Here is a 19,602-nt window from a genome sequence, read left to right on the forward strand (position 1 = left end):
CTGTCCTGTTAGCTGTTACTGGAAGACCAAGTGCAGCACACCATGCAACTGAGTGGCGTGGTCTCACCAACTGAAGAATTTTCTATCTGAAGTTGGTCCATTGGTAAAGAGAGCAAGACACCAAATTTGGTTTTAATCTTCTGGAAAAGCAAAACCTGTCCTCTACTGCAGTGTATTTTCTAGTAATGCTTTGCTCCATCTAGTTTTAAATGGATCAAATGCTCAAGGTTGAAACTTAATACATCACAACAGCAGAGATTAGAGACTCCAGAACAGTCAAGACGAAGTCTCCACTCTGCAGAATGAGTGCATAAACTGGAGCACCAACCTCCCAGACACCGTCTACCCTCAAGAATAGGAGAGGAAATAATCAAGACAGCTGCTAATCAAACCCATTCTACGGAGTATATAGCTGTTTAGAAATGAAACGCCTCACAGCAAACAGTATTCTCTATTTTGTAGGCAAGGTCAATTGGATCGGGTTTGCAGATGGCATTTTTGTATTGCAGATCTGCGTCAGAAGAGGAAATGCATGTTCCCCTCCCATTTCCAGCCAGCTTTACTGAGGGAGCTTGAGCACTGGACTGTTTGTTGGTTCAGCCAGGGTATGCCAGAGACTGCACTGATCTTGGCAGAACACTATTCCTTTAGACCATCTGGCAACCTTTGATACCAACCATAAGGTTCTGATGACTCAGAGGACCCGAGAGTAGACAAGAATCGTTCAAGTGGTTCAATTTTCCACAGACAAATGACAGAAGGTGACGCTGGTAACTGCATACCTGCTTTGAAGGCTTTCATGTAGGGTTCCATTGACACCTCTATTATTTAACATGAGTCTCTAGCAGCTTGGGGACATAATGAGATTATTTGAACGACGATGCTATGATTATGTGGATGATAGGCAGCTTTTTGTTTTTCAGTCAGGCATCAAGGGTGTTTCCTTGATGCTTTTCTAGTACCTCTAACCACAATAGAAAGTTACAGTTAGCACACACACAATCCAAACAAGATTAAGGTAATGCCGGTAGAGGCAACAGGAAGGCTACTAGTTGGCATGGTGTTGTCTGCCTCTATTGAAGGGTTTTGTCTGCACTTCATTTAAGTTGTTTTTGGATTCCCAGGCTGGCCCTTGATTTCCAAGTGTAGCTGATGATCAATGTCTTATCTGCATCTGGTAAAGACACCAGATCTCTCCAGTGGGGATCTTGATAGGGTCCATCTGCATAGCTGCATTCTGACCATCTGCATAGCTGTACGACACAAGTATTATACCAGTTCTCGGAAGCATGTGCTGATTTTCTATTCCTTTCCAAGACCAATTCAAGGATGTGCCTAGGACCTAAGCCATACCAAACAAGAGGCCCTCCCCCACCCTACATGCTGCTGTCACAACTGATGTGCATTAACAACTCTTAGATTTGAATGTCAGAACTGGAGGCAGGGCAGTCTCAGCAGAGGACCCTTCTCTCTAGAACTTTGTTTCACCTCCTGGGTCTGAAAAAGCAAGGGTGTTCAGAGGCACTCATGTGACAGGCTGTTTTGGGAGGGTGGGTGAGTGGGAAGAGAGAAGAAATCCCTTTTTAGTTTGACTAGTGACATCTTAATTTTTCTTTGAATTGTGATGTTTCCTGAGCTGCAACTGTACCTTTTCTGCTTGGAAAGCTCCTAGCACACCATAAGCACCAAAAGATACCATTCTAATTATGTTAATTATTGTACATGCACATAGTGCCGACATCATGGCTACACTATCAATTACAACTCACATTCATATATGATTCTGCAGTGAAGACAAAATTTTAGTTTACTTGTAAAATGCCCAGATACCATGGTGATAGGCATGGTATAAATGTTTACACAGATAGAAGCGTGCTATTCTAATGAGGTTATCTACTTGCCTTATGAGCTTTCTCAAATACCTGCTTTAAAAAACAGGATTGTAACGTTTAGCACAGTTCCATCTCATGGGATTACTAACCTCTGCTTCAGACAGTTCTTTATCACCATTTGGCTTACTGTACTTTTCCTGCATAAAAGGGATCCAAGAAATTTTGCATTTTTTAATGAAGGGTGTTACATCGACAGTGCCCAAAGCATAGCCACATATGCCATCCTCATCTTCAAGGACAAAGCAGTAATCCAGACTGAGGGAAAGCAGGCCTCCCACTAACCTGCAGAGAGGAGAGAAGTATCAGGTTGAGTTCACCACACAAACAAAGCAACAAGTCACTTCAAACTAGGTATTGTCACTGTAGGTTAATAGTCCGGATACTGTACACAAGGAACGAGAGTCATACAAGGGTGGGAGATGAAGGCATTGATCTACTCAGTCACTTAGGACCAAATTTTCCATACTGCGTGTAATCACTACCACTGTGCACACAACTGCACAAATTGCGAGTGCAGCTATGAAGATGTGGAGAATCAAATAGGAAATATTCAGGCCACGGCTCAGCAGCAAAGAGAAAGGGGACTAAGACCCAGCTGCCATTCCATTGCAATGGACAGGCTTCCTCCTGCCCGGGCCCCAGTCAGCCCACCCTGCCCATATGGAGCCATGGAGCTGAGAGAACAAGAATAGAACCTTCTAGTGACATGCCCTGCCAGCCGTCCACAACGTAATTCTCCTCTCTTTCAACCCCCTCCAATAGGTCCTGCAGACATGTCCATGCTGCTCTCCACCATTCTTCTACCTTCTTTTTTATCCCATGTATACTCATCTCTTCCTGTCCCCACATGATAGAGCTGCCCCATTAGAGAACTTCAATACATCAAAACATTAACAAGATAGGAAGAGAACTCAAATAGCTCATGCTCAAGAAGTTAAATAAAAGCTCAATCTTCCCTTCTGCTTTCATCTCACTTGTCATTTTTTCATCTAGTATTTAGGCCGTAGTGTGCAGAGTACATCTTGTCTTCATCTGTGATGCACCTCACATTTTTAGAATACACATTTATGTACCTTCAAAAGATAGATGATGGCTAGTAAAATGTTTTACAAGACAAACTCAGGGATTTAAACAATATAAAACGAGACTCTGAAAGGAAGCTAAAGCAAAAAGGCCAAGAGATAACTAAAACCACATTTACATTAAAGAAAACTTCCACCAGTGCTATCACTAGATCTGAACCGGTGGAAGCCCTAGTGTAGAAGGTCCAGTAGCAACAGCTAGAAGGGTTTCCCACGACTTTAAAGCAGCTGAAAGTAGATCTAACCAAAAACTGATAAAAGGGTCAGTTTGCAGGAACCTCGTTTATACCTGAATTCTCACTGGTGCTACCACCAGTTCAGCTAAACCACTGGTGAGAATGTCTACATCAGGGAAACGTACGGAGACAAGAATTGGAAGTAAAACCTTCAATAAAACAGGTATTTGAGCATAAATGGAGTAACAACTACTGTCTTGGAAGTCTGACTGCCATTCAATTGTACCTTTCAGAGGTTGAAGTGGAAAAGAAGTGGTAGTCTACTCCGGAGTGTAGTTTTGTCTCTTCTCCCATCTTTTTACACTTTTCCTTTTATCCCTTCTATTTTCCTTTCCATTCAATTTTATGCCCTACACAACCTTCTAAGACCTGGTCCATGACATCTCTGCTTTCTCCGACAAATCACTTCTGAACACAAGCTTCTTCCATGAGGCCCAAACATCCTAACTCAGCCCCCCCCTTCTCTGAAAACTAAAGCTGTTGAATAGAAAGAAAACAAGTGAACAAAAAACCCTTCTATTACCACTCTGCTATTTTGAGTTTGTTTCACCATTTCTGCAATTATCTATGCTTTCCACAGAAAACTCTTCAATGCAGAGACTCAAAGCACCCAGCACACTGTTGATGCTACACGTATCAACACACCAAAATTACAATGGCTGCAGACATACATGCCAATTTTAAAAGTAAGGATGTTCTACATACTTGTCTCCAATTAAGTCTGGCTGACTATGGAAAGGTTGATCAGCTCCATCATCATACATCTCTCTGCAAATCTTATACACCGATGCCTAAAAACAGATACAATGATTATTTTTCTAGTTCCAAAACACCCTTTTATTTAAAATAAACACACTGATTAGCAAATTTGCCTTACAGAGCTCATTAATGTAGTCTCCACTGTGGAACAAGTTTTGATATGCAGTTTGGTTGTATGGATCCATGTAAAGCATATTTTATCTATTAAAGACTCTTCAAAGATCTTTCTTGCAACTAATTAAAACTCTGCCTAAAAAAAACCTCACACCCACAATGCTGAGGGTCACGTCAACATCTGTCACAACCATGAAGAGCATTAAACATGCTCATTAATAAGTGCTCTCTGGGTATATTTAACAGGCTGTAATGTTAAATAGCTACAGGGATGTTTTATATTCAACCAAAATAAGGTACTTCTGAAGGGCTAGTTATGCCCTGACAGATGCCCTTCAGCAGCAGAATTTTTCCATTTGAAAACCTAACCTATTTATAGATCAGACATTTTAAATGGAGTTGTAGTGAGTCGGTGTGGCTCCCCTCCTGTCCAGAAGAGGGAGCCCACGTGCCGGCACCGGAGTGGGTGGAACCACCACCGCCTGTCCCCGCCCCCCGGAAGTCAAGGGGCGGGACAGGAAGTATAAAGGCCAGCCGCCAGAACTCAGTTGGGTCTCAGCCACCACAGGGAGCAGACGTGCGGCCGGTAGCTCCTGGCCAGGAGACCGTCGAAGACCGGGGCTTGGATCCTGGCTGGCCTGAGCTACCCCGGGCCCACTACGAGGAGGAGCCGCCGGAGCCCGTTCACGCCCGCCACTGGGAGAACCCCTGGGAACCGGACCCCACTAACCCTGAGGGTGAGACTGGACCCGAACCCCTTCACCCCTGCTGCTATCCAGAGGAGCCGCCTGAGGACCATTGGCCGGACTTCCCGGCAGAGCTACCAGACTTGCCGCCGAGCCCGGGCAGAGAGGAGCCCATGGAGATGGACTGGCCCGATCCCGGCGTAACGAACGAGGTAGGCTGTGAGGGGGATCACGGAAGTAGCCCGGGGATAGCCGACCCCGGTCCGGCTGCAACTGAGTGTGAGCCTATGTCAGTGTGTTGCGGTCTGGATACCCCACTGACCAGCAGCGGCAGCAACCGCTGTTAGGGCCCCGGGCTGGAACGCAGTGGAGTGGGTGGGCCTGCGTTCCCCCCTGCCACCCCCTGCACGGGTGGCAGGCTTCCCCCTCACCCAACGCTCGGCTACAGCAAGCCTAGGCGTACCTTTGAACTATTTGCTCGCTCAGCCCCTGCAACAAGGGCCTGAGCCTTACTGTGTTTGCCCCGCCCTGATCCAGGGCCTGGGCTTTGAACTATTTGCTCGCTCAGCCCCTGCAACAAGGGCCTGAGCCTTACTGTGTTTGCCCCGCCCTGATCCAGGGCCTGGGCTTTGAACTATTTGCTCGCTCAGCCCCTGCAACAAGGGCCTGAGCCTTACTGTGTTTGCCCCGCCCTGATCCAGGGCCTGGGCTTTGAACTATTTGCTCGCTCAGCCCCTGCAAACAAGGGCCTGAGCTTTAACTGTGTTTGCCCCGCCCTGATCCAGGGCCTGGGCTCTGAACTATTTGCTCGCTCAGCCCCTGCAAACAAGGGCCTGAGCCTAACTGTGTTTGCCCCGCCCTGATCCAGGGCCTGGGCTCTGAACTATTTGCTCGCTCAGCCCCTGCAGTCAAGGGCCTGAGCTTTAACTGTGGTTGCTCCGACTCTGCACTAAAGAGCCGGAGTTTCGGGACTAACTGACTACTTGTTCCCACAGTAGTGAGTCGGTGTGGCTCCCCTCCTGTCCGGAAGGGTCGAGCCCCGGCTAGGACCGACTACATTTGGCGCCCAACGTGGGGCTCGAGCCCCTGCCCCTGTGAGAAGGGGCTAGAGGGGGAGTGGCAGTTGCCCCCCCCCGTTCTAAGGAATGGATATGGAGCGGCTGTTTCAGCTGCTCACGGAGAGCCAGGAGCGGCAGCAGACGGCCCAGCTGCAGCAGCAACAGCAACAGCAGGCCGCTCAGCTCGCACAGCAACAGCAGCGAGATGCCGCCCAACTCCAGTTGCAGCAGGAACAGCACACAGCCCAGCTCGAGCAACAGCAACAGCTGGTGCGGCAGTTGGGAGTCCAGCTGCAGCAGCTGCTGGTCACGCTCCCTCGCCCCGCACCGGGGCTGGCAGGGGAGGCTGCGGAGATGCCGCGGTTAGCTGCCCCCCTTCGCTTGACTAAGATGAGCCCAGACGACGACCCGGAGGCATTCCTGGTCACGTTCGAGCGGGTAGCCCTCGTCGCCGGGTGGCCCAGGGACCAGTGGGCTACCCTCTTAGCCCCCTACCTGACGGGGGCGGCCCAGGTGGCCTATCGGGGATTGGCGGCTGAGGAAGCACGGGACTACGACCTGGTGAAGGCCGCGATATTGGACGCCCTCGACGTCAGTCCCGAGACTTTCCGACAAAGGTTTCGGGGCCAGACTTACCCCACCGGGGCCCGACCGCGGGTAGTGGCCCAAACCTTAAAAGAGGCTTGCCGACGGTGGCTACAGCCCGGCACCCGGACGGCGGAGGAGGTAACCGAGCAGGTGGTGTTGGAACAGTTCGTGCACACCCTACCCTCCCGAGGGCGCGCCTGGGTGCTTCGCCACCGGCCGACGACACTGGCCCAGGCGGTGTCACTAATGGAGGACTTCCTGGCCGCCGAAGATGCAGTAGGGCCCACCTTCCGCCGCCCCGGGCCCGAACCAGTCCGCGGCGAAAAGAAAGGGGAAACCCCGAGCGGACCACGACCCCCCGCACCGAGGCCCGACCCCCGCCGGGAGACCCGGACCCGGCACGCGGACCCGACCCCTCGGACCGGACCAGTGGCCCCGGGCCAGGGGCCCCCAAGGGCTCGGCGAAGCCCCCCCCGGAGCGGACGACCTGAACTCGGACCCTGCTTCAGTTGTGGGAAGATGGGGCACCTCCGGCGAGACTGTCCGGAGATGGATTGCAGCTATGGGCAAGTGTGGGCGGGCCACACTCGAGCCAGGCCAGCCATGAACCCCAAGCTGACCGTCCCGGCGGCCGTCGGAGGGCGGACTACGCGGGCCTTGATCGACTCGGGTTGTGGTCAGACGTTGGTCCGTAAGGACCTGGTACCGCCGGGTGATACCCGCCTCGGATGTATTCATCTGCAATGCATCCATGGGGACGTCCGACCATACCCCAGCGCCCGTGTCCCCCTAACCATCGCGGGGATCACCCGACACCTGGTGGTTGGGGTAGCTCCCCATCTTGCATACCCTGTGATCCTCGGTCGGGACTGGCCGGCCTTTGAGGAAGTCCTACGGTCCACGCCGGCCCTGGGGGCTGATCGGTTGGGGTCCTCCTCCGAGACCCCCGAGCAGGGTCCGGCGACCGAGATAGACGACACGGACGCAGCGGGACCGCCACCGGAGCCGGCCCCTCAGCCCCGCTTCGATACCGATTTCTGTCGGGACCAGCGAGAGGACCCCACCCTTAGCCGCTTTTACGAGCAGCTCGCGGCAGTAGATGGGAGTGTTGTGGACCCCCAGCGGGCCACCCTGTGGCCCCATTTTGAGCTGCGCCGGGACCGGCTCTATCGCCTGGACCGTGACCCCCGCACCCAGGAACCACAAACCCAACTGTTAGTGCCCCTGTGTCACCGGAGGGCGGTAATGAAGTTGGCCCACGATGTGCCAGCCGCCGGGCACCTGGGGCGAGAGAAGACCCTCGCTCGAATCCTGGCGCGCTTCTTTTGGCCAGGAATCTCTCAGGAGGTGAAAGAATATTGCGCCTCCTGTCCAGAGTGTCAGAGGGTCGCCCCGCCCGGGATCCCCAAGGCACCCCTGGTCCCCATGCCAGTGATGGAGACGCCCTTTGAACGGGTCGCCATGGACCTCGTGGGCCCCCTCCCGAAAAGTGCCGCGGGGTTTCAATACATCCTGGTCTTGGTGGACTATGCCTCTCGGTTCCCCGAAGCCATCCCCCTGCGAAGTATTACCGCCCGGTCTATCGCGGGGGAATTGCTGAAAATCTTCGCCCGAGTAGGACTGCCTAGAGAGATACTGACCGACCAAGGAACGAACTTCACGTCCCAATTGTTGCGACAGGTCTGTGCCCTCTTAGGCATCAAACAACTCCGGACGTCCGTGTACCACCCGCAGACGGATGGTTTGGTGGAGCGGTTTAACCGCACTTTGAAAAGCATGTTGCGGAAATTCCCCGCAGAGGACCTCCGCCACTGGGACCAATTCCTTCCACCCTTGCTGCTAGCCATCCGAGAAGTCCCGCAGACCTCAACAAAATTTTCCCCTTTCGAGCTGCTGTATGGACGCAGACCGCGGGGCCTCTTAGACCTGATGAGAGAGACCTGGGAACAGTCAGCGTCCCCGGCCCAGGGCCTCCTGAAATATGTCATCCAGTTACAGGAGTACCTTGCCCAGGCCGGTGCCCTGGCCCGCGAAAATTTGAAGACGGCGCAGGAACGGCAGAAACGGACCTACGATCAGGGAGCCCAAGTCCGGGAGTTCCAACCAGGAGACCGTGTCCTACTCCTCCTCCCGTCTAGTGAGTCAAAATTGTTAGCCCGGTGGCAGGGACCTTACGAAGTCGTGCGTAAGGTCGGTCCCGTCACCTACGAGGTGCGGCAACCGGACAAGCGGAAGGGAACCCAGCGGTATCACGTCAACCTGCTGAAACGGTGGCAGGACCGGGAGGGCCTCTTGATCAACCCATGCCCGCCCGAGCCGGAATTGGGACCCCAGGTACCCTCGATGGATGACCCCTCGGCACCCCAATTAGGACAATCGCTCACAGAAGAGCAATGTAAACAGACTAACTGCCTGCTGCAAACCTTCAAGCGAACCTTCACGGCCGTACCGGGCCACACGTCCCTGGTCAAACACTCCATCCAGACCGAGCCGGGAAAGGTGGTTCGAGAGACGACCCGGCCCCTGCCCTATCGGATGCGGGGTGCGGTCGAGGAGGAAGTAAGAGCCATGCTGGCTCTGGGCGTCATCGAACCATCCCAGAGCGAGTGGCGTAGTCCGGTGGTCCTGGTGCCCAAGCCGGACGGTACCCGCCGCTTCTGCATCGACTTTCGGAGGGTAAACGCCATCTCGCGCTTCGATGCCTACCCGATGCCCCGTGTAGACGAGTTACTGGGCCGCCTGGGGGAGGCCCAGTATATCACCACCTTGGATCTGAGCAAAGGCTACTGGCAGATCCCCCTCGAGGAGACCTCAAAAGAGAAGACCGCCTTTGCCACTCCAACGGGGCTGTACCAATTCACACGGATGCCATTCGGTCTCCATGGAGCCCCGGCCACCTTCCAGCGGCTGATGGACCAACTTCTGCAGCCCCATCAGGACTATGCGGCGGCGTACCTAGACGACGTGGTCATCTATAGCCGCGGCTGGGAGGATCATCTGCCCCGGGTTGCGGCAGTCCTAAGGTCCCTACGACAGGCGGGCCTGACCGCCAACCCCAAAAAGTGCCGGATTGCCTGGCAAGAGACCAACTATCTTGGCTATACCGTCGGGGGCGGGCGGGTCAAGCCCCTCGTCGGGAAAGTCCAGGCCCTCCTGGACTGTCCCACCCCATCGACCAAACGGCACATTCGGCAGTTCCTGGGCCTCGTTGGGTATTACAGACGGTTCATCCCCCAGTTCGCGACCATCGCAGCACCTTTAACTGGGCTTCTGACGAAGGACAGCCCCCGGCAGGTACGATGGTCCCCCGAATGTGAGGCGGCCTTCCGGACACTGCAGAAGTGCCTCTGCCAGGAGCCGGTTCTCTATAGCCCGGACTTTAAACGCCCATTCATCTTGCAGACCGACGCCTCCGGCGTAGGATTAGGGGCAGTCCTGTCCCAAGAAGTGGAGGGAAAGGACCACCCCGTAGTATATCTCAGCCGGAAGCTGTTCCCCCGTGAGAGGAATTACGCAGTGGTGGAAAAAGAGGCCCTCGCGGTGAAGTGGGCCTGCGATGCCCTGCGCTTCTACCTCCTCGGGGCCCCATTCACCCTCGTCACAGACCACGCCCCCCTCCGGTGGCTAATGCGGATGAAAGATAATAATGCCCGCATTATGCGGTGGTACCTCGCCTTACAACCCTACGCATTTACGGTCCAGCATCGAGCTGGTAAGGACCATACGAATGCGGACTTCCTATCCCGCATGGGGGAGATGGCAGGACCTGGCCCCAACAGGCGGGAGCCAGTCTTAAGGGGGGGGGTGTGTAGTGAGTCGGTGTGGCTCCCCTCCTGTCCAGAAGAGGGAGCCCACGTGCCGGCACCGGAGTGGGTGGAACCACCACCGCCTGTCCCCGCCCCCCGGAAGTCAAGGGGCGGGACAGGAAGTATAAAGGCCAGCCGCCAGAACTCAGTTGGGTCTCAGCCACCACAGGGAGCAGACGTGCGGCGGTAGCTCCTGGCCAGGAGACCGTCGAAGACCGGGGCTTGGACCCTGGCTGGCCTGAGCTACCCCGGGCCCACTACGAGGAGGAGCCGCCGGAGCCCGTTCACGCCCGCCACTGGGAGAACCCCTGGGAACCGGACCCCACTAACCCTGAGGGTGAGACTGGACCCGAACCCCTTCACCCCTGCTGCTATCCAGAGGAGCCGCCTGAGGACCATTGGCCGGACTTCCCGGCAGAGCTACCAGACTTGCCGCCGAGCCCGGGCAGAGAGGAGCCCATGGAGATGGACTGGCCCGATCCCGGCGTAACGAACGAGGTAGGCTGTGAGGGGGATCACGGAAGTAGCCCGGGGATAGCCGACCCCGGTCCGGCTGCAACTGAGTGTGAGCCTATGTCAGTGTGTTGCAGTCTGGATACCCCACTGACCAGCAGCGGCAGCAACCGCTGTTAGGGCCCCGGGCTGGAACGCAGTGGAGTGGGTGGGCCTGCGTTCCCCCCTGCCACCCCCTGCACGGGTGGCAGGCTTCCCCCTCACCCAACGCTCGGCTACAGCAAGCCTAGGCGTACCTTTGAACTATTTGCTCGCTCAGCCCCTGCAACAAGGGCCTGAGCCTTACTGTGTTTGCCCCGCCCTGATCCAGGGCCTGGGCTTTGAACTATTTGCTCGCTCAGCCCCTGCAACAAGGGCCTGAGCCTTACTGTGTTTGCCCGCCCTGATCCAGGGCCTGGGCTTTGAACTATTTGCTCGCTCAGCCCCTGCAACAAGGGCCTGAGCCTTACTGTGTTTGCCCCGCCCTGATCCAGGGCCTGGGCTTTGAACTATTTGCTCGCTCAGCCCCTGCAACAAGGGCCTGAGCCTAACTGTGTTTGCCCCGCCCTGATCCAGGGCCTGGGCTCTGAACTATTTGCTCGCTCAGCCCCTGCAGTCAAGGGCCTGAGCCTAACTGTGTTTGCCCCGCCCTGATCCAGGGCCTGGGCTCTGAACTATTTGCTCGCTCAGCCCCTGCAAACAAGGGCCTGAGCTTTAACTGTGTTTGCCCCGCCCTGATCCAGGGCCTGGGCTCTGAACTATTTGCTCGCTCAGCCCCTGCAAACAAGGGCCTGAGCCTAACTGTGTTTGCCCCGCCCTGATCCAGGGCCTGGGCTCTGAACTATTTGCTTGCTCAGCCCCTGCAGTCAAGGGCCTGAGCTTTAACTGTGGTTGCTCCGACTCTGCACTAAAGAGCCGGAGTTTCGGGACTAACTGACTACTTGTTCCCACAGTAGTGAGTCGGTGTGGCTCCCCTCCTGTCCGGAAGGGTCGAGCCCCGGCTAGGACCGACTACAGGAGTATACAAGGTTTTGCTTTGAATACAAGTTGACTAAATGATGCGTCTTCACCCTTCTTATTAATCAGATTCTCCCTCTCCAAAACTTGTATTCTTTGTGACAGCATGTCTTAGGTATGGTCTATGCAAAAAGGTTCAGTTTTACTAAAGGTATAATTTTAGGTTGGGATTTTCAAATCTAACTAAGGGTCTTAGGGGGAACGAGTCCCATTGAAAGTCAACGGGGCCTGTGCTCCTAAGTCACTTAGATGATTAAATTCCACCCCTAAAGATTCAATTAAACATGTGCAAAGCCCTGTGTGTTCCTTCTTTTTTCAATTAGAATCTGGCTTCTCAGTTTAGCTTGTATCAGTCAATACACAAATGTAAATCAAACCAATGTAAACACTTAAACAGATACATGTCCACACAATGATTTGCACTGGTTTAACTATACCAATTAAATCACACCTTTAGTTAAGGCAGTGTAATTTTGTTTAGACAAGGCCTTAGATTATAGAGCTGTTCAGGGGCACAGGGCAACATCTTTATTGGAAAGACAGTAAAGCAGTGTAAATTTACAGCATAAGACTTATTTGAGAATGACAGTCTCAAATCCCATTTAGAAACCACTCCTGGGGGGATGGAGGGGAGAGAAACAACCTGAAGGGAAGTTAAGCACGTTAAGAAAATCCAAGTGCTTACTTTGTAAGTCCACAAAGCAGGAAGAGCAGCTAACCAGAGGTGATGAACTCAAGTAATTCGGTTATGCAGAAGCTGAACATTCAGTGGCACTTACCAGACTGACCCTTAAGTGGGGGGCGGGAGAGAGAGAGCGCGCGCACACAGTTGCTAAAAAGATTAACTTACAGCACATTATATTACATACACTGCCAAAGAAATCCTGCAATAGGTTACTACTTAGTTTTCATTTTAGAGAGGGAGAATGGGCTAATGGCTAGAAAAGGTGACTAGTGTCTGGATTTATGAATTGTGGACTTGGCTCTGAGAGTGACTTGTGTGACTTTGGGAGAATCATTTCACCTTAGTTCCCCCCAATCTGTAAAACAAGGACACTTGCATCTCACAGGAGGATTAGGAGGCTTACTAGTACATGAACTGCTTTTAGAAATCGATATGTAAAAGCAGCACATTATTAACCAAGGGAATATAGCAGGTTGGGGTAGCATAATACCCAGTGGAATCAGTGCTCAATAGTAATGTTCCTTAATATCAGGGGCATATAGTTACCTCATCTTTTGGAAAGTAGGGTCTGATAGTGTAAACCTTGGAAGTTGGAGTCAACGGAGGCGGCTGAAAAAAGAGGTCATTTGCCCCATCAATAGGCAGCAAACGCTGTGAAAACAAAAGACTTAATATGAGTGTTTGAAAGACAAGAGACACATCGCACTCTGGCATGTGCACTGCAGACTCCCAAATTAACATTTGCTACTGCAGGCACCCCAGAAGGTGGGGTTGGTATGCTTTACAAATACAAAGACCTTATTATCTGAATAGGAATTATCCAATTGGTGTTTTAAAATATGCAATTGTAACAGCACATTAATGGAGTTTATGTTAAGCTCATTTCTGCTTTAACATACTTATACCAATCATATCTACACTATCTCTGTGTAAGAACATAGCATGTCAGGAGGAAAGGTTTGGTCTGAAGAGGGTTAACTGGCCAGAGGAGACACTTTATCCCAAAAGCAATGCGCTGATTCTATTTGCTGCGCGCAGAGCACCTGTGAGGGGGAAAAAGTACAGCACTTGAAAAATCCATGAACAAATTCGAACATGGTGTAACAGAGGTTTAAGAACATTCTCCAATTGAAAGCTTCCCAGTAAAATGAGTTACAACGTTGTTTAGAGAAGAATCAAAACATGTGTCAGTGACACTCTCTTGCTCATGGAATTCCCATTGGCAGACAAGCATGCGCGCATTGTGCAATTGCGGGCGCAGATAAAAACGCTGTGCGACCTGCAAAGAAACAATGTGAAATGTACAACTAAAGCCGCTGCGCTTCGCGGGCGCATGGGACACGCAGCATCTCCTTGAGAAATTACTGTGGAAAGGGGAGGAAAATTATTTTAAAACAAAGCTGTAAGGCTAATTGGACTTTGGACCAGAAAGCCTTCGGCAGACCAATCCTTCCAGACCTCTGTTGTTCAACAAAAGGTTTCTCATAAAACAAAGAAAATGTCATTCAGTTGTGAAGTCATATTGATACCTGGAACTCTCCTGCTAGACCACCTCTAAAGGCCCAGGGTTCTTGGTCTCCACTTAAGAACTGTGCTGAAGATTGACTACGACACCCTGTTGAGATCAGATCCAAGCGGAGAACGTTACGAGAAGGGGGATTTCCTGGGGGGTCTAACATGTCCAAAAAGCTAACATACACTTTGTGGAAAAAGCTCTCTAACTGAGCTATAGTCCAGGACTTTGGGGGAGGCTGTAATAATGTTGTACAATCTGTAAAGATTCTAAGTGCTCATGCCCTTAATGGATAAATAAATTGCAATATCTATGTTACTGTTTTCAGATAATGGGCTAAAGAGCAGACAATTAAGTATTTAAAAAGCCAATAATACACCTCATCCCACACTGGGAGGCATAAGATCTGTGCAATGATATAAGCTTCCCAGACCTGTTTGTACATTCTTTTGCCTGTACATTTATGGCAGAAGCATTATGTCCTTAGTGAAAAGAGGACATTTTGGAAGCAATATGGCCTGGTTAATAGCAACTATTGCAAATTTCAGAGAGATAATACAAGACAAATTCCATTACCACAGCCCCTTGAAAAATTGGGCCTGTCTGAAGTCACATTTTAGTATTATTTGTTTTAATCTTGTCAGAAAACTAGGGTTGGCAATAAATGCACAGAATGGTCTGACTCACTTGAGACAGCTACGACAGCTGTATGGAACAGTGGTCTCATTGCAACAGACGAGAAAGGCCAGTTTAGCTCAGTTCTGGCCCATGTATTTACAGTGCTACTGACATGCTGAAGAGGCCAGTAAGTTAACTGCAATGAATTCACAGTTTGATTGTAATTAGTAAAGAACTGTTGAGCATAGACAGTTTTATTTTTTCTTTTTAGCATCTTATTTCTTCCTCCTCAAGCATGTCAGAAACACTAGGCTTCCTACCAACCAGCCACGAGGCCCATTAATACATATTATATGCTGAGCATTTTAAGTACTGGAAAATCTACTTTCACCAGCAAGTTTAGCATTTAAGACTGTTCCATTAGCCAAGCATTACAGCCTTTAACACATATGACATTTTTGACAGAGGGAAAGATTAGATGAATGTTTGGAATAGAGATTAAAATTACCTGCCTAGTTTTCTGATAAGATAAGCAGCGCAAAAGTTCTTTTCCTTTTGTGGACAGCAATCTACCTCCTGTTCAAGTAACAGTCTCAGATCAATACAGTCAATTATGTTGTGCTAGTCAGAGAGTCCCAAAATGTACCAAGTTTGACATAAGATAGTCGAGTAATAAATTTTAAAAAGACTTATTTAGTATGATAAATTTAGAAAATAATCCAAATATCAGGATTTAAGTTTAGCTTGCTCCCACGTCTGAATGTCTGATGTAAAACGATACCCTTTACAACTATAAGATTTAGTCATTAACTTGGAAGACAATATTTGTCTCTCCTTTGAGACTACAACATAACTAGCACTTCCAATTATTACAGTAAAGAGCCTCGTGAATGAAGAGCTGTGTAAATGAAAAACATAGTTAATGCCTTAGTCGCTGCGCAAATGTGACTTCAGTTCATGCCTAGTGCACATCTAAGCTATCTGAGCTGCCTCACAGACAAAACCTTTCCATTTTAATTAATTAATGACGACGCGCTGCGAACATCTGGCGCTGTCCATCCAATAGCAGTAGAAACTTGTGCTGAGGATTCTCCCATCTGTACACAGTGGGGAAGAAGACAATAGAAGGCATTAGTAATCCATAGTACTGTTCAACCACACTATTTAAAGGGACTGAATGCTAGCTGGACTGGGAGGAGAGGTGAAGAAAATGAACTTTCAGTGGACCATTGAACACACCATTGTGGGAACTAATTTGGTTCAGTGTATTTAACCTACATGAGCTATATTAATACGAGCTGTGGAAATATATTCCCGTTGAAGATCTTTTCCTCAACTATGCATTTTTTAAACTACTATAAAATTAAACAAATAAAATAAAAAAGAATGAGGAGACTGAAGTATCTCCTCTCCCAAATCACATTCCTGGGGCATGGAAATCAGCCTGTACAACAGTCAGAACTCTTACTAGGTCTTCTGGCTACTTAAGACAAGTTTTGGGACTGAGACTGAACAGGGCTAATATTTGCAGAAGTAGCCCCTGATGTGGATTGCCTCAATTTTTGAGTGCATAACTTGAGACAGCTTAGATCCGATTTTCAAAAGGCACAAAGAAGAACTCATGACTTTAGCTACAGTAATTGGGAGCAACAGATGCTTAGCAACTTTGTAAAATCAGGCCTAAGGGGTCACAAATTAGAAACTTGAATCCAAAACTCGAAGCAGCCAAAACTCAGATGACCGCTTTTGAAAATTTTGGCCTAGGTTTTTAAACAAATAATTGAGCTATCAAAGAGACTTTCTGCTTAAATCTCAATGGAAAGTCAGAGTAACAATACTAAGCATTTTTGCATCTTACAGGTTTTACGGAATCATGAAGTCAAGCTTTAAAGCTGCACGGAGATGTAGGCATGTTGTTAACACACTAAATGCTACCAGTCTCTTTTCAAAGACCTTACAGCTATTATTTTTTGCTCCCCTTACACAGTAAAAGGCAGATATTTATTTGCTCACCTCTTTTTAAAATGTTTCATACCTCAAGGGATCAGTGAATATTTCAACTGCACAAAGTGCAAATGAACTTCACCTTACCCTAGCTGAGTTGACTTGATGACCTACTAGGTCTTCTGTCTCTAAATGATGAACTATTTAAATCTATCTACAAGTTAGTAGGATTTAAGAATAACTGAAACGCTAGAACTAGACGAAGGCTGTGTAATGGTTATCCACTGTGAGGTTTGTGACAGCTACAAAAATTGTGACATGAGACCATCAGCTTTGCGGCCTGCTGTGTATGTCAAGCAAGTCCACAGCATATTCCTTACAGTTGGATTGAAACCTGAAAGTAAAATGAGGTCACTAGAAGAACCCAGGCCATGCTGGTGCTATCTGCCAACTTAGGATCCCCCAAAAACATGTTTCAGCAAAAAAAAGCTGCATACAAAAAAAATGTCTTTCAAGCTCTGTTTAAAAGTCTCCGATTACATCTGGACAAAAGCTGACTTACAGAGCTCTCCAATTTCCACCCTTTGCCAAAAATCAGCTATTTGGAAAATGTTAAAGCAAACCATTTTGCACCAGAATAGCCTTATATGCTAAAGCTCGCATGCGCAAGGGCTGGGAGGATCGGCTTCCTCTTGGCCAGGCCCATTGAAAGGTCACTTCTGCAATTGTTCTGTTGAAGACAGCAATAATGTTATCAAGACAGAGCAAGCAGCAGATGGCTGATGTGCGGTCACATTTCATAGTGTCATTTCCAATCACATAACAGGGTGTCAAGGGAGTTACATGGCATAGTCCAGTGTGCATTCAGTCAGAGCAAGTTAAAGTCAGCACTTACGTTTCAGAGATGAGATTTAAGTTTCATTAGCCCAAGAAAAAAAATCTGAAGTGCCTGAACACTGTTACTCATAACATCAGTACAAATTCAAAGTAGAGCGAACAGTATTTCAGAATAGTGAGGCAGGAAAGATTTTAATGAAGATCAAATTAGACCATACACCACAAATAATGCACTTTGTGAAATATTTTTTCCGTGGGCTAATTAAAAACAAAAAAGGTACACTATCGGAGTGTAAAACAGTTCCCAGTGCACCTACCTAACCACTGCACAAAAGACTTCACCATTGACATGATACTCTTGATATCCCAGACGTAGGAGTACATGTCATAAAGGATCGTCCTGTTGGCACAGTTGGAGAGGCGAGTGAACATTCCCATGACCAATCCACACATCTCTTCAAACTTGGCTGCTCGGGAGCGCCATTCTTCAATCTATTGAGGGAGACAAAAGAGCCACAAGATCAAAAATACTCTTCTAGAGACTAGATGTCTCCAAACAAAAACACTGCACTATGCTGTACCTTTTTAAGTTGTATAGGTTCTTTCATTACAGTTCTGACCCACAACCATTGTTCAATACCCTTTCACTACTACTGCTACATCAGGGAAGGCCAAATTGTGCTTCTCTGGTCAAATGCCAGCAATCTTTGCATGCCCTTACACAAAGCATGCCTTTGGGCTATATGATCTACTCTAAGTTTTTAAAAATAATGACATGCAGCTCCTGGGCTTCTAGGAAGTTGCTGGGGACACAAGCTCCCTGTATTACAGGACATGTGTAATGCACCTCAGAATTATGATTTAAGGAAAGAAAAACAAGACTTAGTCACACTCACTTTTTCAGAGTCCTTTCCTTTACAGTTAACGCTGACAACACTGCTATTTGCTCTGAGCCACTGGAACTCTCTCAGCATCTGGGCACCTTTGGGCCCATGTTCATAAGGAAGGTAGAACAAGTCAGCAAGTAACTGCAGATCCTCTAGAGTCACTGGTTCTACTGTGTAGAGAGGCTTCTCATTTGGCCCAGGCACAAACTGTTCCTTATTCATTTGCTCATCAGTCTGCATAGGGGCAATGTCACTACCACAGTCTTCCTGCATAGACATCTCTGGGGACTTAGATTCAGCTATGCTCTCTTTATCAGTATCCATTGGTTTTAGCTCCTCAGACATTTTAGATTCAGCAATATCGGTCAGTATTTGATTAACATTCTTGTCTGTGTCCTCTAGTTTTTCCACGACCATGTCCATTGGTTCCTCCTCAGACTGCTTCTTTTCTTCCTCCTTGACTAGTGCTGGTGGCTCATCGGACAGTGCTGCCCCCTGACTCATGATGGGCTCTTGGTAAACAGTAGTAACCACAGTTGTTGCGTTTAGAGAGGATGGCGCAACCAGAGGCACCACATCAACTACGCTGGTTTTAGCACCGCTGTGGGCCACTTGCCTACCTGAGAATAGAACAAACAAGTTTAAAGTCTGCAATCCCTACCAACACCAAATCAACCTTTCTGAATAATATGCATGATCAGTTGTCAAGGTACATAAAACGATTAGTGACACCCTTACAGTGCTACTAAGAATATAAATTTGTCAAAGTATAAAGCCTGTTCAAGAGATCTTCTAAGACAGACATCTGAATTGGAGATTTTCCCCATTCCTTATATGATTGGTGGCACAAACGGGACAGAAGCAGCTTTCTAAACAGACTAGTTAATATTTATGCACTTACAGCACCATTTGTAACGAAGGTGAGAATAAAAAGGTTATCAATTAAAGCAACATTAGGTCTCTGACTGCATGGCCCTGTAGAACCATATTGAGATTGGGTGCCCTGCCATGAGGTTACAGAACTCTACTCCTAGAGCCCAGGGTAATACAGTCCACCCTCAACTGCCCCTCAGTTTCTTCAAATCCAGGCATAGCCTTAAAAATCACTGATGAGAGGGGAGTGCCTCCACATCAGGTAGCACTTCTGATCCTGAGGGTTCAGGCAGAGTAGGTCTTTTGAGGGGACAGGGAGAAGAGGCAATGGATAGAGACCTTGGCCTCATCACCACTCCCTGCCAAAGCCAGTTAGATTAAATCCTTGATAAGACTTGAACCATGGAGCTGTCCAAAGGGACAACTGAATCACTCAAGACATTGTTGTCCGTCACCCACTGGTGCATAGTGAGATCCCCGATTCTCTCAGAAATGAGAACTATAATGCCAAGCTC

General features: G+C 49.2%; 1 protein-coding gene across 1 annotated transcript in view; it reads right to left on the minus strand.

Annotated features, from left to right (window-relative positions):
* OGA (O-GlcNAcase) overlaps positions 1 to 19,602 on the minus strand; it is a 55,856-nt gene that overhangs the window by 18,574 nt on the left and 17,680 nt on the right. The window contains exons 9-14 of the mRNA XM_054035959.1: positions 18,224 to 18,834; positions 17,645 to 17,819; positions 13,945 to 14,030; positions 12,962 to 13,066; positions 3,916 to 4,001; positions 1,982 to 2,174 (exon numbers count right to left, since the gene is read on the minus strand). Coding sequence (XP_053891934.1) covers positions 1,982 to 2,174; positions 3,916 to 4,001; positions 12,962 to 13,066; positions 13,945 to 14,030; positions 17,645 to 17,819; positions 18,224 to 18,834 — 1,256 coding nt within the window. The remainder of the gene's footprint in view (positions 1 to 1,981; positions 2,175 to 3,915; positions 4,002 to 12,961; positions 13,067 to 13,944; positions 14,031 to 17,644; positions 17,820 to 18,223; positions 18,835 to 19,602) is intronic.

The sequence above is a fragment of the Malaclemys terrapin genome, chromosome 7, assembly GCF_027887155.1.
Source record: "Malaclemys terrapin pileata isolate rMalTer1 chromosome 7, rMalTer1.hap1, whole genome shotgun sequence".
NCBI lineage: Eukaryota > Metazoa > Chordata > Testudines > Emydidae > Malaclemys > Malaclemys terrapin.